Below are 18,765 nucleotides of genomic sequence, written 5' to 3'. Positions count from 1 at the left end.
GCGCAGAACTCGCCGTTCGGTTTCACGGTATACGCGAAGCTCGGCTCCGACCCTCGTAGTGAAGCTTTTCGCTTCAAAAGATTAGCACTAGTGACGAGCTATCAGAGCGGCAGATAGCAACGCTCGGCGCTGCGGTTAAGAACAGACCGATAACGAAAGTGCCAGGTGTGTTCACAAAGCACAGTGCCCCGCCATGCACACGGTGCGATTTTCACTGCTACGATGACGTCATTGTGGTAATCTTCTTTACTCGCCGCTGTAGATCCTGGTATGCTTTTCCTCGCGTCCATTCTTTCTAGCTTCCTTGTCGGAGATACGAGGACATAGTTTGGCGAGCACAAAGTGGAGCACAAGAAGAAGTAAGCTGGTAGCAGGTTTGACCTAAAGCTCCGTTTTTACGTCTCCGGTTAAGCTGACTGTTTCGTTCCCCTCCTGGAGACCAGTGTTATTTCTTTTGTCAGCTGTAGTTCTGAACCGATACCGCCTGTACTATGCTGTTTTCGGACGCACAGCAGAAACCGAACTATGTATTTCTACGGACATCCGATTCGTATTCGATTCCATTCATTTACTGTTTGATTCATTTTCTATTTAATTATTGTCTACTGTTTGTATCACATTTAGTGGCAATTTTACACAATTTGTGTGTGATTGGGCTTTGAAAAAGCAATATTGTCAGATATATATAGATGCAACGCGCTATACACTTTACTGAGGAGCCCGAACGAAACGACAAAACACAAAGCACGCTTTGCGTGTTGCATCATTTGTTTCCTGCTCATCAGTAAAGTGCACAGCGTATTGCAGACTTTCTGTACAACCAACTGAGACCGGTCCCCGTGCATTTATTTATATTCTCAGATCCTTACTTCTTGCCGCTCTCGCAACTACGAGCTACTGCGAAGTCTGCCAAGTGGGCTAAATAACGTGGTGAGTGAATAAAAACAGGCAGCAGATAAATATTTTGAAATCGTTCATTTCTTTCACATTTTTTGTTGTGCTTCAATCATATGCATTGTTTAGTATTTTGGAGTACTCGTTGTTGCGTCTAACTTTCAGTGCATGCGGTGGCGCTAACGATGATTAAGTGAATTATAACCCAACGACAGAAGATACTCGAGTCAAGCCACAGAAGGAAGAGATTGGACACCAATGAAAAGCCGTTTAAAACAGAAAAAAAAAGGTTGAATAGCAGCGGTTATCTTATTTTTCCGACGATCTGTCAAAACTGAGTTAGAAATCTGTGCCTGCGGCCAGTACATCGTAACTTTTATGGCCAATGGTTCATGAAAGGTTCCAACTTTTATCACTGAATTTCAGCGTCCCCGTCAGGGTCGGCATTTCTTCTCCTTACTGGCGAGCAAGGCAATGTCATCAGCGAATCGGGCATTGTAGTGAACAAATGTGCTCAACTGTTTTCATTCCAGTACACAGCGACTAGTACTTCGCATGCTAAGCGACACGATGAGAATCCGGAGGAATGCGATGAAAGAGTATATGATATCTTTGCTGGGAGACTATTCCTGCACTAGTCTCCTTTTAGGTTTTGAAATTTTCCTTTTCGGTCCTCCAGTGCTCGCATGAAGCCATAGAATCCATGAGGACGAGAGATTTACTTCGCGCTGTCAAACAAATGAACAACACAAGTATCAAGATTTGTACATCACCCATTCTTCTTATGTCTCCCGTCCGTTACAGCTTGCTCCTTTCTTGCTTTATCACACCGCATGTATTTAGCATAGAGTTTTCCAAACAATTGGAACTTCTGAGAGCGCTAGTGCAGTGCAGAGGGCAAAAATAAAAATGAACGAATTTTTTTATAGAGAAGTCGAGCCGTCTTCTTCATGTAGCACAATGCACACAGAACAAAACCTCGATTGTTTCTTTTTTAATTTTTGAACAGTGCTTGAAATAAAAAGTGATGACAGTTATCAAGTCGCCTTGTGTTCTCCTCGGCATTTTTTTTTCACGCACCTGAAAATAACAGAATTGCGTTAATATTTCTTACAAAAAGAATAATACCTTACAAAAACCGCTGGACAAAAGATCGTTGCTAAGGATGACGACACCACTAACTCCGATAATCGACCACAAAACAATAACATGAGACTATTTGAGCATAATCTACTGTGTCAGCATCCGATCCACACAGAACAACTGATCGCTAAGAACAATAACTTACAGGTTAAGCCGCAGAGCGTATTAAGTGCAACTGGAAAAAACCAGCTCAGCCTACATGTTGTCTCCAAATGCCAAAACATTCCAACTTGTGGACGCTTGACCAAACCAACAGTACAGAATCTTGGCTTCTGTATTAAACAGCCGAGATGGCAATATTTCAGGTCTCGGCACTTGGCCCAACCTGGTTCGTTCTGTATGCGTATTTTGACCTGCTCATTGCCTGCTGTGTGCATCATATTCATGTATTCTGTTTTAAAAGCCCTCTTTTAACGTACTTCAAACATGTCTAGATCAGTTCCAGACACCAATTAAGATGCGAGCAGAACTATCGGAACCAGTGCGAGCTTATCAAGTAATCTCAGTGGAGCTAAGTTTGCAGCCAGTAGAAACCAAACATGTATTCAAAGGTACAAGCAAACAATTCAGAATCAAGCAATTCGGAAAACCCGAGCTGGAAGCAGGCAATCGCAAATAAAAGCTACTGTAACATGAGTGTCAACATTTGATTGTTACGAAACGTGTGCTTTTACATCGGAAGTACACGACAGTGGTGCAAATGATGAAAGTGGCAAACACCTAAGTCGAAATCTTCAGTCATAATTGCAAACCGATTCCTGTAACCTATTGGTCCATAAGTAGAATAAGAAGCCTTGTAATCATTTTGCGTCATCGCGCTCTCTCCTCCCTTAGCACTCGTTCACTGACTCAAATCACTCAGCTTACAAAGCACACTAGCTCTATGCTTAGTTGTACTCTCAAAGTTCCGTAATGTCGCTTTGGTTGCTCACTTACATCGGTACGCCTGCGGGCACGGCGCTCTGACGCACACGACTCCGGTTGGAACGCAACGCTGGCCACGACGACAGACGCGGCCCTGTATGGAACAGACAGCAATAGAAGGTTTAAATCCTGTAAAGAAGGTTTAAACCCCGGGATAACAACCAGAGATTTCTTCGAAAGGCACACCGTGTTGTGTATGCGTCAGTTATACATATATCAACTTGCAATGCACATCTATCTATAGAGGAGGAACAATCGCGCTTTTTGTGAGCTATTATACCTTGAAAGAAAGGAATCCTTTCCTTTCAGAGTTACTATATATAAAATTCCACGACATAGGACCTACTATGGCCAGCAGAGTTTTAAATACTTAGTATCCTCTGTTCTAAATCAAAACAAAGAAATTAATATTGCAATGGAAACTTCTTCAACCAGAGTGTTTAAGCGAGACTGAGTTAAATATTTATTTGAGCGATGTTCCGCTCTTTGATATGTCTTGATGAATTCATGTCGGATAACGATGACCTCTGTCCGATAACACTTTTCAATTTATGAACGTATTATCCCTTTTCGTGCAAGACCTGTGTGTGTTGTGTTACATGGTGAATTATATCTGTTTTGTTGATTAGTTCTGTTACTGTTTTGCTTCAAGCATGATGTGTTTGTTGTATACTCCTTTATTAATTCTGTATGTAATGTTCTTTTAGAGCTGCATTTGTAGTTGCTGCACTTTGAATTCCCTGAGTTCAAAGTTTGTATTTTTTGTTCTCAAAATTGCAGTTTCCGTACAAGGCAAGGGTTTAGTGACCTAGTCAGGTACACAGTATACTTTTGTCCCTAATCCTTTAGCTTTCTGTACACAGAAAACTAAGAAAAAAGACCAATGAAATGAATACACTAGTATGAAAATGCGACTGACTCCAGTTAAAAAAATATTTCTTAGCATTACACTAACAAAATTGAAAGTGGAATGAACAACACGCACCGGATGCGCAAAAAGTTGTGTCAATCCTACAAAAGATTTCCTTACATGAGCAAAAATTCCTTCAGAAAACATAAATCCGGACTCATTGCGATCTTACTTATTGTGAGTATGTATTTGCAGCATTAGGTATGGTGATTGAAAATGAGTGCGAAAATATAGTGGACGGAATCTATATAAAGAACGCAAGTCCAGAAGTTGGGAAGATAACGGCATAGCATGAAGAAAAAAAAAGGCAAAATAACAGACTCACCGTGTGCATATTGTTCGCTTACGTATATTAAATTTTCTTTCTTGACAATAAACATGAATGCCGTCTTTGTAGCGTTACAGAAAACACAAAAAATTCGTTCGTCATCGAATCACCTGTGATCGTTCCAGAAATGACCACTCTTTTTCTTATTCTGTAGCAGAAAATTCTTGTCTATAGCCTTGCACGTGCGTGATGTTAACTCTTGGTACTCTGTTTGAAGTTAGTGCAGTCTACGTAATATAGAGGATTTCACAAAGGTTCACGAGGAGTGACTTTGCAGGCAATAAACCCCGTGGTGCACTTATCAACTAACTGGAAAGTCAGCGCTGTTGCTTTCCCATAACAATTATTTGCAACATGTGAAGCATCGCGCAAGGCATCGAACTATTAGAAAGCAGTTGAAGATAATTATTTCTGTTTTTCTCGTTGGAATAAGCTTTGCATATAGATGTTCGCTTTCATTATGCCACAGTCGTGGACAATAGGTGATTCGGTGGTTAGCACTAACTTGCGTGCCGAAATGTGCAATATATAGGGTGTCCCAGCTAACTTGGACCATGACTGAGAAAAAAACCTAAGCGTTCTTCGTAAACGAAATCACGTGGCTGTTGTTAGTGTTTATTTAAAGTTACAGTGCCATTTTTATGCTCGTCCAACTTCAATAATTAGTCTAGATAAATAAATTAACTTTCTAAATAAAGCTTGAAACGTTGGGGCGTTAATAGGAAACTTGTGGAGTACCTCAAATATTATACCACGCAGGCGTTTCCAAAGAGATAGACTTAGCGTGGCAGAGCTGCGCGTTGTGCTTGGTTCCAAGATTAGCGCCAGTGGGTTCTGGCGACAGTTAAAATAAAGCGCGGCTCCCGTTTTTCACCGTAATTCGCACGACGTTATCACGCTTGCTATATGCGTCTTTGTTTGTCGGGATCATGCTCCCGAATTCGAAACCATAAGACTGTCATCGTTCCTCCGCATGAATTCTGCTAACGTGAGAGCGCAATTATCGTAGCAGAAACGGGAGGCGCGCTTTCTTTCAACTGCCGCCCGTACCCACTGACGCTTATCTTGGAACCAAGCGCAACGCGAAGCCCTGTATTGGCCAGCACGAAAGGCGCGATGCGAGCGATGTTTTTTACGAAGCACGGATGAGAGCGCGGTAATCGCGGCGCATTCAGGCGCACGGAGCGCGCTGTCACGTGGTATTTTTTAAACTCCGCGGTCTTTCGTTTTTCTCGAATAAAAACAGCCACGCTAAGTCTATCTCCTAAGAAGTGCCTGGGTTGGAGAATATTTGTGGAGCTCCATAACTCTCCTGTTGACGTCTGAACGTTTCAAGCTATATTTAAAAAGTGAATTTATTTATCTCTACTAATTATTCAAGTAGGACGAGCGAAAAAAATGGTACGGTAACTTTATATAAGCCCTAACAACATCTACGTGATTTGGTTTGGTTTGGTTTATTGGGACTTATCGTCCCACAAGCAACTCCGGCTATGAGGGACGCCGTAGTGAAGGGCTCCGGAAATATCGACCACCTGGGGCTCTTTAACGTGCACTGACATCGCACAGTACGCGGACCTCTAGAATTTCGCCTTCATCAATATTCAGCCGCCGTGGTCGGGATCGAACCCGCGTCTTTCGGGCCAGCAGCCGAGCGCCGTAACCACTCAGCCACCGCGGCGGGGCCTCTACGTAATTTCAGCCCTGAAGAGCGCTTGGTCCAAGTTAGCTGGGACGCCCTGCACATGATAATCGGCGCGCAGTAGAATACAGTTTCAAAGAAAGCATTCATTGTGACTCGGCAGAGCGTTCCTTGGAAACTTTGTTGCTCTCTTCCACTTTCCCTGTGCGCAGTTTCAGGTACTTCTTGTGAACCAACAACTTAACGAGTTCAACATTCGCGTGCACCGTGTTCTGGATTTTACACGAAATTTCAGCGCATGTATAGTGGAGCTCACTTGCATCCTATCATTTCGAAATGATGAAGGAGTGATTACGAAAGTTATCCTCATCGTTTAGGTATTCTGTTACCTTTGAAGGTACAGTAGAATTTGGGTGCCTGGGATCTTTCACTGAGGACAGTACATTGTACTGAGCACAAGTGAATTAAACGGGGCGTGCAGATAGCGACGAAAAGTTTTGAGGAAACTCGCTAGTCTTACCTTTGTCTCGCGAAGGAAGTTCAAGAAAGGGTTTGTGCAAACAGATCGCCCTCCCCAACGCTCTCCTCCACTTAAGCGTACGTCCACCCTGCTTCTCAGGTGTCAGTGCTCATCTGCTACAACCGAAGATTGTTTAATACGTTGGAGGAAGAGCAGTTATTTACTTACGCCGCACTGCTGGCCCCCTCCGGGTCCTCCAGGGAATCCGCCGCCACCTCCTGGTCGTCCGCCTCCGGGGCCTCCAGGGAATCCGCCACCTCCTGGCCGTCCGCCTCCGGGGCCTCCTGGGAATCCGCCACCGCCCGGTCTTCCGCCTCCGGGGCCTCCTGGGAATCCGCCACCGCCCGGTCTTCCGCCTCCGGGGCCTCCTGGGAATCCGCCACCTCCCGGTCTTCCGCCACCGGGGCCACCCGGGAATCCACCTCCTCCAGGCCGGTTCCGCTGAGCTTCTACCAGCAGCACTGAGCATATTCAATTCCTCTGTTTTTCTTTCGCTCAGGTGTAACTCGACGTTACGAGCAAATCTAACGTTTATTTGGTGTATCGCTCGCCACAGGACTAACATTAAAAATTACCGCATTGTTTTTCAGGGGGCATGTTTTCACCTGAGTGTGTTTTCTGACATATTTAATATTAATAAAAATTCAGAGTAGCTTCTTAGCGCTGGTTATCAATAAATATCAAGATCCTGCAGCAACATCCCAAGGAAGCTGCTAAAGCTGTTATGAATCAATCGTACTTCTAATGTTTGGTCCAGAACACCAGCGGGGAATGAGATTTTCTGCAAGCATCTTTGGTCATTCTGTTCCAACTATTATAAGCAATTTTTCAGTTTTGCGCTACATGATAATGTCTTTGCACGCTAGCTCAGCGTTAACACCTTTTTTAACCGATTTGCGCCTATTTGTATGCTGAATGTAGACACTCAGGACGGCCACATAAAATAAGATGGAACAAATGTGTAAAGCAGTGATTGGAAATCACTGTGCTGGAAATGTAGAGTTGTTTATGGCTTTCGGGTTCTTCGAAAATTAAAGTTCTTGCTTAGTGGCCTACAAATTATTCCATTCATTATTCTCCTTCTAGACTTTCCAGATCTCCACATAGCTTCGGTGTTATAAGTTTCTCTCACTTGTACCCACCGCGATGGATAATTAGGCCATCGTATCCTACAGCGTTTTGCCTTCTTTACAGTGGATATAAGGAGACAGCTAAGAATTTTTTGCGGAATGTTATGGTCGGCAGAAACACAAAGCAAACTAACATTTTAGTTTCAACCCGCAGTAGCGCTACCCGTATTGAAGCCCGAATTGTTGTGTGAGAAGGAAAAGCACGGCAGCAATTTATGCGAGAGACAGGGTTTTCCTCTCTTAAATTGCAGGTTTTGTGCGCGATGAATTTTGTTGCTGGCGCACAGGGGAACGTGTCAGAAAGGTAACAACGGCCAGAGAACCGCTTCATACCACGGTTTTTGATGCAAAGAAACACAGCCAGAAAGTACTTTATGCGCATTTGTTCAGAAGTTCAGTTATAGAGATGAAGTTCGCCACATATTCGTCCTGCTTTCCTTCCGATATTATTTGTGCCAAGCGTACTCTAGCCAACGAATCGTTACGCCTGTGTCACCTCCCGTTTTTCTTTCATCTTTTCTTAGAGCTCTCAATGCGCCGTATGTCGGACGACACCGCAACACACAAAAAAGTACAGTGGTATATGGCAGGCATATTCAACGTTTTAAGCGGGCTACGACTGGACTGCTACATCATATGCGGTGGCTGTACAACTCTGAACTACTTTTACGATGAGAGCTGTTTATGGGAGCCCACCTTAAGTCGAGCCCGTTCTGGTTGTAGTTGCCGAAATCCGGATATCAAGGTTTTCGGTGCTAGACCCAAGCTAAGGCGTACCGCGGGGGTCAAGAAGAAGCAAGATGAAGGGAACGAAAATGTGGAAGACAAGTGAGTAGAAAGATTAAGAAGGCAACGAAGAAGGAACCAAGTAAGAAGGGTGGAGCGGAGATTAGTTAAAAAATAATAAAAACGGAACTTGAGGGCGCCGTTAGGTGATCAAAAGACACTGCTACGTGATGACCTCGAGGACATGACGGATCTCGCCGAATCTTGTAACTAAGCCATAGCCTGGTCAAGCCAGTGAATTTTCTGTAATACAACACTCTGAAATCATATATTCTACAGCGCTGTTCCTGCCAACCGTTACTAATCCTTCCAGTGAGAAAATGGGGACACTTACGTTAAATCACACATTGCTATTTTCCGACATAGTTTTGTGAGAGATGACCGAAGAGACAAATAACCTGGGATAGTTAGTGAATACTCTTTGGCGAACGGGTTGGAAAGATTAATGTCCCGTTTTAGTTTGAAGTTAATTTGAAGCGCAGTTCGTCACTGTTATCGCATAGTGAATAGAATGCAGAACAAAATAAACCGAGCCCCTTTGCATTATTTTGAAACTATTTTCAGTAGAGCGACTGTACTTCCACTGAATCACGGTCGGGTAGCTCGTGAACAAGCACATAGCATTCAGCAAGCCATGCTTCCACGTGCACTTACGACACAATAATATTTAAGTCACAGAGGAACATATTGTCGGCGATACGTCAGTCGACACAAAGAAGTTCCCAGATCTTTTCGAGACGTCGGAGGCGCAATGCAGCCGCCGTTCCGGTTCTTCGTGGCCAGACTTCTTCCTCAATCCTCTCTAGCTACTTACAGTTCTTTTTATTATTTTTTAATGCGCCTTCGCTCTTCTGAAGTTTTTCTGCCTCATTGAAGGTGGTCAGCATCAGCTCGCTTTCTCTTGTTAACTCCATCTCGCCGTAATCAAATCTACGCTTAAGCCACACCTAGCATCAAGATGAAGAGTTGGCTGAGCAAGTATATACGTAGTACTAGAGATTGTTACCATGCCGAGAACTAGAAGGTTGAATAAGGCGCTAAATTAAAGGCGCTAAATTGAAATTGGCAGCATGTTAACCTATGACACGGTCTCCTATTTTTCCGCTGTTACCCGTGCTGAACATCACTTTGCTGCCGCAGAAGATCACTGCTGCCACGTTGTGGCTGAAGAAGCAACTACTCGCCGCTGAAGATTGGATGATATGTCGCGGCATGGCGACACGAGAGGCTTGGAGAGTAGAGATACCTACGGCAGCGCACGCACACATGTACGCACACAAACGCGCCCACGCACACACACACACACACACACACACACACACGCACGCACGCACACACGCACGCACACACACACACACGCACGCACGCACACACGCCCACATACACACGCACACGCACGCACACGCACGCACGCACACGCACACACATATACACATTGACAATCAGTGGTTATGACGCTCGGTTGCTGAACCGAAATACGCGAGTTCGAGCCCGGCGGCGGCGTTCGCGTTTCGATGCAGGCGAAATGCTTGAGGCTTGTGTGCTCTGTTGTATCAGTGCACGTTAAGGAATCCCAGCTGCTCCAAATTATGCGCAGCCTCCCGCTCCGTCGTCTATCTTAGTCTGGATCGCTTTGAGACGTTAAACGCCCTAAAAATAAAGCTAAAACCAAGCACTGACACTACCTAGCGCTCCAGACGATAACTCACATAATACTGCCATAGAAAAGGTTAATGGATATAATGCATGATACTGCCATAGCAAATGTTCCCTTCGCCACTGGAAAGCGCTACTGACCGTTCCGATGAGGAGTCAATTATATTTCGATTACAAAAGGAAGGCGCGCTTTATATGCATTTGGTTCCCAATAGCACCAAAATAAACAAACTCCAAACTGCTCGCTTGCGGTAAAGCGACAAGGGAAGCTCGCGGCGCTAATAATGACTTACCTGCTGACAGCAGAGCCACTGCTAGTACCAAGACCAATGTCTTCATGGTTGCGTTCCTTCTAGACAGCGAGAGAAGATTCAATGCCCAGCAGGCATCTAGGTACGGCTTTATATGAGCGAGGTCGTTTTTATTGCGGCGTACAGACGCTAGAGGGACGCTTCCACCGTCCAGTCAAACATCCTTACCTCACTGGAGTCTACAGAAGTAAAAACAGCAAGCAGCATCTTCCGGACGGCCTTGATAACCTTTCGCAAAACTGGGCTTGCTTGAGCTTCTAACCGGCTCCAGCAGAGAGCACGGATGGCAGAAAGAGAGAAACTGTTTATGCACGCTAAGCGACATTGAACCGATCATTTGCGATTCGAGCGGCGTTCTTTCGGCACGTGTCTCCTATTTTACGCGCTCGCCATTTTACGCAGTTTTCTGGTTTTGGACGGCTTGCTCGATGCAATTCGAAGTTGCTCGAAGGCTGCAGTTCAATCCGCGTTGTTTCTTTTCAGACTATTTCAAGCTTCTGAGGGAGTTAAAAGGGAGTTGGTAGAAAGCAGTTTTGAATTCTTCGCCAGTTGGTTTGTCGCGGAACTTGTATTCACGTGGTTGCTGGCATGCAGATCGCCTGTCTGGCAAGTCTCTTTTCTTCACACATAAAGAAACGTGAATCTCCGTGCAAGATTGCGAAGGCCATCGGCTTGGTGCTTTGCAGCTTTTGCGGTGCAAGCGTTAAAAAGCAAAGAAAATATCAACTTAAAGATCAAAGTTCACAAGGAACAAGAGAAATAAAATCACCGCACGGCACAACGCTAATCGCGCTGCAGACGGTGCGGCGCACGCATCGGTTTTTATTGCAAGTGTCCAGGACCCCTTCGAAGTGCTTCATCAAAGGGGCATCTTCCGGCCGCAGCTGCCTTATCGGACACCTGCCAAAAAAGAAGAAAAAGTACATTGGTCACGAATGCAAATGCTTTCAACTGAGAGTCCAGGGCGGTTTATAGGAAGTCTACTACATAAATCTGCCGAACTAAATATGTGCGTCGACGCTCGGGTAACCAGATAATCAGTCCATAATAATACGGTATAGTGATTTTTTTTTTGAGTAGCCATAACAGGAAGAGGATGGACTCTTATAGTTGTTCAATAATGCCAGCGTGACGACGGGTTTTTTATCAATCGTTGTGAAAAAAAGAAAGAACTTCTGTATTCAGTGTGCGCGACAGGCAGTGCCGAGACATCAGATTTAGTGTATTGAGTCTACTGTTGATAACTGTCTCACTGAGCTGTTCCTGTTTCTCTGTAGACGTATCTTCCGCGTTGTGCTTCCCCGCGAGACCAGATGGGGCGCATGGAATCGTATCCATTAGGTGTGCTGTCAAGCGTAAATGTTATAAGGAAATCGTTATTTATTTTAACCTTAAATTATTGGCGTATATTACTTAATCCCGCTGAAATAGCCTAGCGCGCTGGGTTCTGCACTCAAAGGCAGCGACACAAGGGCTGAATCCACAAGCCACAGTTTATAGGCAAATGCCCTATTAATGACCGGTTGGCAACTAGTGACGGTCGCATATATCCAAGGTGCCACGCACTGGCGCAATTCTGGGTGATTAGAGAAATTAATTCGACTGCTAGTCAGCTGGTATCTTTAGGCTACAGCCAACAGCATAACTTAGTTACCCGTTCATGTACAACTGTTTTGTGCCCTAAGATTGATAACGAAGAGAAACCGTGACGTTTTTACGAAGTGTCGGATGAGTTATTATATATACTTCCTCAGAAATTTTGCTGTACGCAACAAAAATAAATTTTTCATGCTTTTCTGCGTTATGTGCATTCTTAGTTGCGGTTCAACTGCTTTTGCTATAGTAGTCGTCAAATGGATTTAATTGTTACTGATAAATGCTACCTCCTACAAGTGTTCATGACTCACCCCTCTACCCTCCACCCACTGTTATAACCTTGCATAAGGGTACTAAGGTTGCTGTATAATGAAAATAAAATATCTGTATATGTATTTATGCATATATTTATCACTGTCACAGTGCTGCTCGGTTCCAATAAGGTAACTGAAACGCCAGCATTTTATTAAATGAAATCGCTGCATGCTTTTAGCTGAAAAATTAGTTACTTTCGCCGTTGCCAACGAAAATCAAATGTTGTGTTCTCTATGAACAAATTGAAGTCTTTTTGTGGTTAGATACTTCTTTTTTTTTTGCTGAGAATTTGATGTAACATTCTCTACAAATAGCGTACTGAGCGATTGAGGCTCTATATTCGGTGGCTTTTGGTATTATTCATAGCATGTACTTTGGCCGGATCTCCGTGTATGTGTAGCCCTGTTTTTCGCGCGATGAAAATGTGCGCCCCTAAATAGCGCCAGTCTTATACTGTGTAAAAAGAAGGACGAAAAGTAAAGAAATGCCCTGATAAAGGTACCCAGGCTCCTAATGTGAAAAAAGAACGCAAAAATGGGACCTCAGCGGCACCTGGCTGCCTGCATCACATTTCAAACGGGATGCTCTTATCACCTATCGATTCACCCCTCTAATGAGAGCTGATGGCCGTGCACTGCGGCGAAATGTCTAAGTTAAAATTGGTACGGTAACCAAGCAATGCCAAGAATACTCAATTTCTCGATCGGACAGTTAATGTTAACATCGATGCTATGAGCAGGGATAAAGAGAATATTGATCTAAGGGAAGTTTCTTTCCAACCGACGACCACGTACTAAGTAAGCAGGTGAGAGCGCCGCCAAGGCTGCGGTTGCCGAGAAAGTACGTCGAAGAGCGTGGCAGGCACAGACTACGCAACCGATCAGCACATACATCTGAGCTTCGTCGGTGGCCTATTTGACTCGGTATGTAATGTAGATTACAGCTTTGGCTGCGGTCAAACGTTATCGTATGATTTATTGATGAGCGTAGGCAAACCTTTACCGCTGTAAACTTGCAAGTGTTTAGTTTGAGTTCCCATTCTCTACATATATCCCACACGCATTACTGAAAGATTATCCCTGTTAACCTCAAAAACTCTGTCGTGCGCTCGTAAACCGCATTGAATTTGCGCCTGGTTGGGTTCACCAAACAACTGTCGTTCTTCAACTTTTCCAGTCATCATTGAGATTCCAAACCGCGCAGCAGGACGCATCAAGCTCATTTTTGAAGCGGTTGGCTCGCTGAAATCAGTCTAGTTTTCATCGTCGCTCTGCGTCATACTCACATCGAGGAATCGGTGGACAGGGAGCTCGGATACAATAGACTTGTTGGTAAATGCAACGCTGTCCAAAGCGGCAAATATCCGACTGCAAGAAAAGAGTGTGCCATTGAATGAAAGGCTGTTTATTGTCATGGTAACGCAGTTAAGATTGCCAGCATGATGTCGGCTATTTATTTATTGAATATCAAATTTAGAGAGAAGAAAATCAACCACTTCGGATTCCTCTACGCCATGTGGTGTGTTAGCCTTAACTGAAACAAGCGAAGACTAGCTCTCGAAAAATTGCGAGAAAGCTAACGCTGACGACCTGATTTTATACTGCGTTTACTTGTCCGTTCATACACTGCAGATAAGTAGAGGGTACCTCAGAAGAGCACTTGTAATTATATATTTCAATTACAGAGTTAGGAAATGGGTTCGGTGGTAACGGACCCTGGTGCAGACGGTACTGGTTCATCGACTTCTGTCCTGTAGCCCACCTTCCAAGGCTCGTCTAAAAGACCAACCGTAATGGATCAGGTTTCGATGCCCCATCAACACAGTTAATCGGCCCAGTATTGGAAATGCATTGGCAAAAGGCCGGTCCTATAAAGGACCCGAGTAAAACCATCCATTTGCAATATTGGAATGATTATCCGTGCTGCTTGGGTGGCAAGTACAGTTCATCTGAGCCTAATGCCTGACTGGTTAAGAACGTTATCCCTCTTTGGTCCAACAAAGCGTAATTGATTTTTTTTATTTATGTACATACTGCAGATCGTGGCTATACTCCGCCTCACAAGATGTTTGCAGCACTACGAAAGGTAGAGCTCTCTCGTCCAATCAGGATGGCGCGCACTACATTAGTGTGTTCCTACGCGCCTGTGGCTCGATCCACCTGATGTACAGGTGGCTTCTTTCTACCTCTAGCAGGTGGCGCTTGATGTCTTTTTATTCTTTTTTTTTGTTTGTTTTTGGACAGGCGGACGCCCGTTCCGAAGGGACTAGCCCCACTTTTTTTTTTTGTCGCAACCTGTTCTGATCAGTTCCTCTGTTGTCGCGAAGCCACCTGCTTCGCCTGCTTGGGGAAACAGCGCACTGTCGGTGTAGAGCACACAGGAGACTCAACAGACTCGACCGACGCCATGTTGGAAAGTGGCTACGCATCACTACCTCGCAGCAAGCCTCCGCAGAGCTGTGTCCGTACGGGCTTTGTCTGGTAATATCACCAGTGATTGAAACACTCCCTACCATTTAAATATACCTGTCCAAACCATGTTTTTAGTTGCAATGCTTATTGTTTTGAATAATAGTCATACACTCCTCAAATATTCGAGGGACTATTTTCTGTGTATCTGCAGTCCTGATTGGACGAGAGAGCTCTACCTTCCGTAGTGCTGCAAACATCTTGTGAGACGAAGTATAGGTCCAGGTAGGAAGGCCGCATTCATAAAAATCACGGCCACAAAAATACAATAACACAGCAACCATAATGTAGTAATACAATAATATAGCAATGCAATATATAGCAGAAAAATAATACATATTACATCAATATGAAACATTGCTGAGGAACGTAGGTTAGATTCTTTGGGGTTGATACGGCTCTGTTAATGAGTTACAGTTGGCTATGGCGCAGGGAAAAAAGAAAAACTTGAAAAACCTGGTCTGGGCAAAATACGGCGTTAATAAAGCTACGTGATAGTGTCGCATACTCCTGGTTGGCATTGGAGAAAGATAAGAAGGGTCAGGTCTGAATTTATTGGTAAGAAGTAATGAAAGAAAAGCTGATCGAAGATTTTTCCTTCTTAACAGTAGTTTCTCAATACCTTTAGGATGCATAGACTCTCAAAGGGGCTCAGTAAGCAGAAATTTTGGATATATGAACCTGTCTGCTTTCTTTTTTGTTTCTCTAGAGCTTCCTAGCGTTACACTTTGTATGGGCTTAACTACGCGGTTTAACATAGACCAAAATAACTGGACAACAATAAGGAACAGTGAGGCCAGTGAAGTCCATATAAAGTAACGACGTAATTCAAGTGAATAAAGCAATTACGGCAGTACGGAAGAAACATTTCATGAAGTTACTCAGGTTACCCACCTAAATTGTTATCTGTCACCGCTAAAGTAAATATCTAGAATAAATGCTGTAGAAATGAGAGGCGAGAGAGGAAGGAATCACGAAGTATTCGAGAACGTCAACTGCTAGAATGATGGAAGTTCTCAAGGCCTTATCAGAAGTCTTTATACTAGCTAACTGAACTAGCAAGCTGTGACGGCTATATCCTCGTTACAAAAAGCTTGTCGAACTCCGGTTTCTTTAACCAGACCAGAAGAGGTGTAGCTAGCAGTGAAATAATGGGCCAGCCATGCTCAGCGGCTCAGCGGCAGTTCCACAGTGTTCTTACTTCTAGATATGCGAAAAGATAACTGAATGACTTAGTCTACATTGTTGAGGTTGTCATTAACGCATTTCCGGCCCAAAGATTGCTGTCAATTATCTCTGAGGACTGTCATCGGTAAGAAACCTTGATATGTTCCTTGGTCCCCGTTTTGCTGGAATGTTTTTATTTTTTGGGGGGTCATCAGATATTGTCGATCTATAACTGCACAGGGTTTCATGAAATATATAAACCATCAGAAAGATTTCTACATTGGACGCCGACAGCCGTAGTGGTGCGCCTGCCTCTGCCCGAGTTAGCTCAACATTTATGACGTTCTGTGTTCTTGAACAAAAGCATTTGGAAGATATTGCGCAGAACACTATGAACAACTTACGCCGCAGCGGCGTCCTCGACCGGGCCTCGGAAATCCAGGTCTTCCAGGGAAACCTCCACCAGGAAAGCCACCTCCTCCCGGGAACCGCTGAGCTTCCACTATCAGTACTGCAACAATATCAGTTCAGTGTTGCCTCTTTATTGCCGCGGGTTCGATCCCGGCCACTACGGCGTCTCTCATAGCCTTAGTCGCTTTGGGATGTTAAACCCCATAAACCATAAACCAACCATCTTTATTGCTGCATTTGTGATGTGAAAAAAAAAATGCCTGGTGTCATGCCATAACGTCATCAGTAGTCCGAGGCAACAAACGGGACCTTAACAATTTTAATAACTTCACTGGGCAGTACATTAGCATTTTAATCTTCCCCAGCTCAATACGCGGTAAAGTGATGTTATGACTGGTGCCATTTTGGTGTCTGTAGAAATCGCCACCGATTTTGGTTAGTAAAACGAATAAACAATGCTAACGGTTCATAAAGCAGCATTAGTGAAGAAATGAATTCGTTAGCAAGGCTAGCAAGTGATTTTTGGGTGACAGATGTCAGGGTGGGGTAAGGAGTGGATGAGCATATAAGCAAACCGCCAAGTCAAACCTGGAAACAAAGAGGCTTAATCATTGCCATTATTACGAGGAAAGCGCTGCTGCCCGTATATCAACTCTAATTAATATGTGCAGATGAGTTAGTAAATCCGATTTGTTGCAACAAACCCTATATTTTAGTTTTGAGAGCGCAACATATGGAGTCATTAAAATCTGTAGCACAACCCTAACTTCTCTCAAATTTAAGAAGACCTTTACTATTTCTTAACATTCAGTGAAGTTTAGTACTGGGCCCTGATCGTCTAAAGCAAGAGATAACCCGAACTTTTAGGCTTTTCATGAATAATTGGATTTGAATAGATTAATGGTGGTTTAACGTCCCAAAGCGACTCACGCTATGAGGGACACCGTAGTGAAGGGCTCCGGAAATTTTGACCACCTGCGTTTCTTTAACGTGCTCAAGACATCGCACAGCACAAGGGCCTCTAGAATTTTGCCTCCATCAAAATTCGACCACCGAGGCCGGGATCGAACCTGCGTCTTTCGGGGCAGCAGCCGAGCGCCAAAACCACTGAGCCACCACAGCGGCGCTTTCGGCTTTTGAAAGTAATAGGTAAAAACCACAGGGTAGACCTTCAAATTTTTTACATTCAGGGTAGAAGTAAATCACCTTAATTTTTTAGTTATAAGATATCGGCGTTTTTTCTCGTCACTGCTACATCAGGTACAAACAATTCTTTCCCGATTAGAGTCCTACATACCTGCCAAGAGAAGCACCACAGACAGCACAGTTGCTAGGTTCTTCATAGTTGCTATTCTTACGGCGCTGCAGCGAGCTAATGGCTACCAAGACACGAGGCAGAATTTTTATATCAAGGACAGTACGAGGAAGCGACGTATCCGCTGTCCGCCTTAGCCGCATCACAGCGCCTGGTGTGCTCGATAAAAGAAATCCCCGCCGTCTCCGGGACGCCTATCTTTTTCTTTTACCTGTGGCGAAGCACGAATGCTGCTATAGACGCGTCTCGTTGTAGCCGGGTATTTCCGACTAAAGTTCTCATACTAGCGCTTCAGAGCGTACGCTTGGACTCAGTACAGGCGGATCCAACTGCTCCTGTCACTAAAATTAAGAAATTTCCCCGTGAGCGGCACTGACATCGCACAGAACACGGGCGCATTTTGCGTTTCGCCTCCATCAGAAACCGACCGCGGCGGCCGCAACGCAAAGGGCGCCCGCGTGCTGTGCGACGTCAGTGCACGTTAAAGATCCCCTGGTGGTCGAAATTTTTCCCGAGACCTCCGCTGCGGTACCTCTTTCTTCTGTCACTCCCAGCTTCCTCCCTTCCTTTACCGCGTGGTTCAGGTGCCCACTGAGATGTGAGACAGATACTGCGCCATTTCTTTTCCTCAAAATTCATCATCATCATCGTCATCAGCCTGACTACGCCCACGGCAGGGCAGATGCCTCTCCCATGTCTCTCCAATTAACCCTGTCCTTCGCCACTTGCGGCCACCGTACTCCCGCAAATTTCTTAATCTCATCTGCCCACCTAACTTTCTGCCGCCCCGGCTACGCTTGCCCAATGGCGGCCTGCCCGGAGCCAATGATTCTTAGCACCGTCCGCTGCGTCACAGGTCTGACCGCCGCCCCGGTCAGCTGCTCTGCAGCCGCTGGGGACTGAGGGCCGAGGCTTAATTGGGTTGTTCATAGAAGGTTGCGGCCAAGTGCTACACCAGGGTGGCCAAATCCTGCTCCTCAAAATTGGCAGTGGTTTAGCGCTTCAAAATTTAGTACGACAGAGTGAAAGCTCCATTACTCTTGGCTACACTTGATTAGACGCCTGAAACGCCTGCGAGGCACACTGCCAGCTGCGCTCTCATTCATGGCGAAACTGCATGCGAGAGCGGCGTCGCCTCCTTAAGCCAACGCCGAGTGTCGTGCTTAATCACATGACCACATCCATCGAAGCGGAGGTCGGCGCATCGCGGTCGGAGCAGTGGCGCGGCAAAGTCTCACAGTGACTCAGG

At 44.9% G+C, this 18,765-nt stretch overlaps 1 protein-coding gene across 1 annotated transcript; it reads right to left on the bottom strand.

Annotated features, from left to right (window-relative positions):
• Positions 1-1,873: 1,873 nt before the first annotated feature.
• On the bottom strand, positions 1,874-10,376 carry LOC149359577 (uncharacterized). The gene is made up of 4 exons (XM_089571741.1): positions 10,227-10,376; positions 6,530-6,822; positions 2,974-3,055; positions 1,874-1,974 (listed from the first exon to the last, which is right to left on the bottom strand). The coding sequence occupies exons 1-4, from the start codon at positions 10,270-10,272 to the stop codon at positions 1,967-1,969; spliced, it is 429 nt and encodes a 142-aa protein (XP_089427867.1). The 5' UTR covers positions 10,273-10,376; the 3' UTR covers positions 1,874-1,966.
• Positions 10,377-18,765: the final 8,389 nt, after the last annotated feature.

The sequence above is a fragment of the Amblyomma mixtum genome, chromosome 2 (assembly GCF_055824585.1).
Source record: "Amblyomma mixtum isolate Tamu chromosome 2, ASM5582458v1, whole genome shotgun sequence".
Lineage (NCBI taxonomy): Eukaryota > Metazoa > Arthropoda > Arachnida > Ixodida > Ixodidae > Amblyomma > Amblyomma mixtum.
Note: the sequence above shows the minus strand (reverse complement) of the source record. Positions and strands in the feature narration are given on the sequence as shown.